This window comes from Nothoprocta perdicaria, unplaced genomic scaffold (genome assembly GCF_003342845.1).
Source record: "Nothoprocta perdicaria isolate Ctin4 unplaced genomic scaffold, notPer1 scaffold_46, whole genome shotgun sequence".
NCBI lineage: Eukaryota > Metazoa > Chordata > Aves > Tinamiformes > Tinamidae > Nothoprocta > Nothoprocta perdicaria.
In genome coordinates, this window is record NW_020455710.1 from 945 (window position 1) to 1,491 (window position 547).

The window sequence follows — 547 nt, forward strand, 5'->3', positions numbered from 1 at the left end:
GAGGTGGGCAGGGGCGCCTCCTTGCAGGTGCAGGAGTGGGAGCTGGGCTCCTCTGCAGCCCATGGTGGTGCTGTGCAGGCTGGCTGCAGGCCTTGCCTCAAGGCAGCCGGGGCTCCCTCCTTCCCTCCCTGTCCAGCAGGCCATGGGTGGCTTTAGCAGATTGTGTTGCCGCATCCATAGCCCCCCCAGAGGCCACGGCCGCGCCCAGCCCAGCCAAAGGCGCCCAGGCCCAGGGCGCCTCCAGAAGCGATGGGCACGCTGGCAGCGCTGAGAGAGCTTCCCACGGCAGCGGAAGCGCTGGAGCCCACGGCTGTGCTCTGCGGGAAGGAGCTGAGGATTGGTCCTGGCAGGGTCACCAGCACTGGCGAGGGCTGGATGGCAACGCTGGAGTCAGCGCAGCGCAGGACGCACGGCTCGTTGCAGCTGTTGGCCAGCGGGGTTGGGCCGCAGGTGGCCGGCACGCAGGGGCTGTAGCAGGCCATGTCTCCGGGAGGGAAGGAGGGACGCAGGAGCCTCTGCAACACAGAGGAGAGGAGAGGAGCTGGGC

At 69.1% G+C, this 547-nt stretch overlaps 1 protein-coding gene across 1 annotated transcript; it reads right to left on the minus strand.

The window, feature by feature from the left end:
• Positions 1–152: 152 nt before the first annotated feature.
• On the minus strand, positions 153–482 carry LOC112953675 (beta-keratin-related protein-like). Its single transcript, XM_026046776.1, has one exon. It carries the CDS (start codon positions 480–482, stop codon positions 153–155), a length of 330 nt encoding a protein of 109 aa, XP_025902561.1.
• Positions 483–547: the final 65 nt, after the last annotated feature.

Excerpts from the sequence above, each read along its gene's own strand:
- LOC112953675 (XM_026046776.1), bottom strand. The coding sequence starts at position 482 with ATGGCCTGCTACAGCCCCTGCGTGCCGGCCACCTGCGGCCCAACCCCG.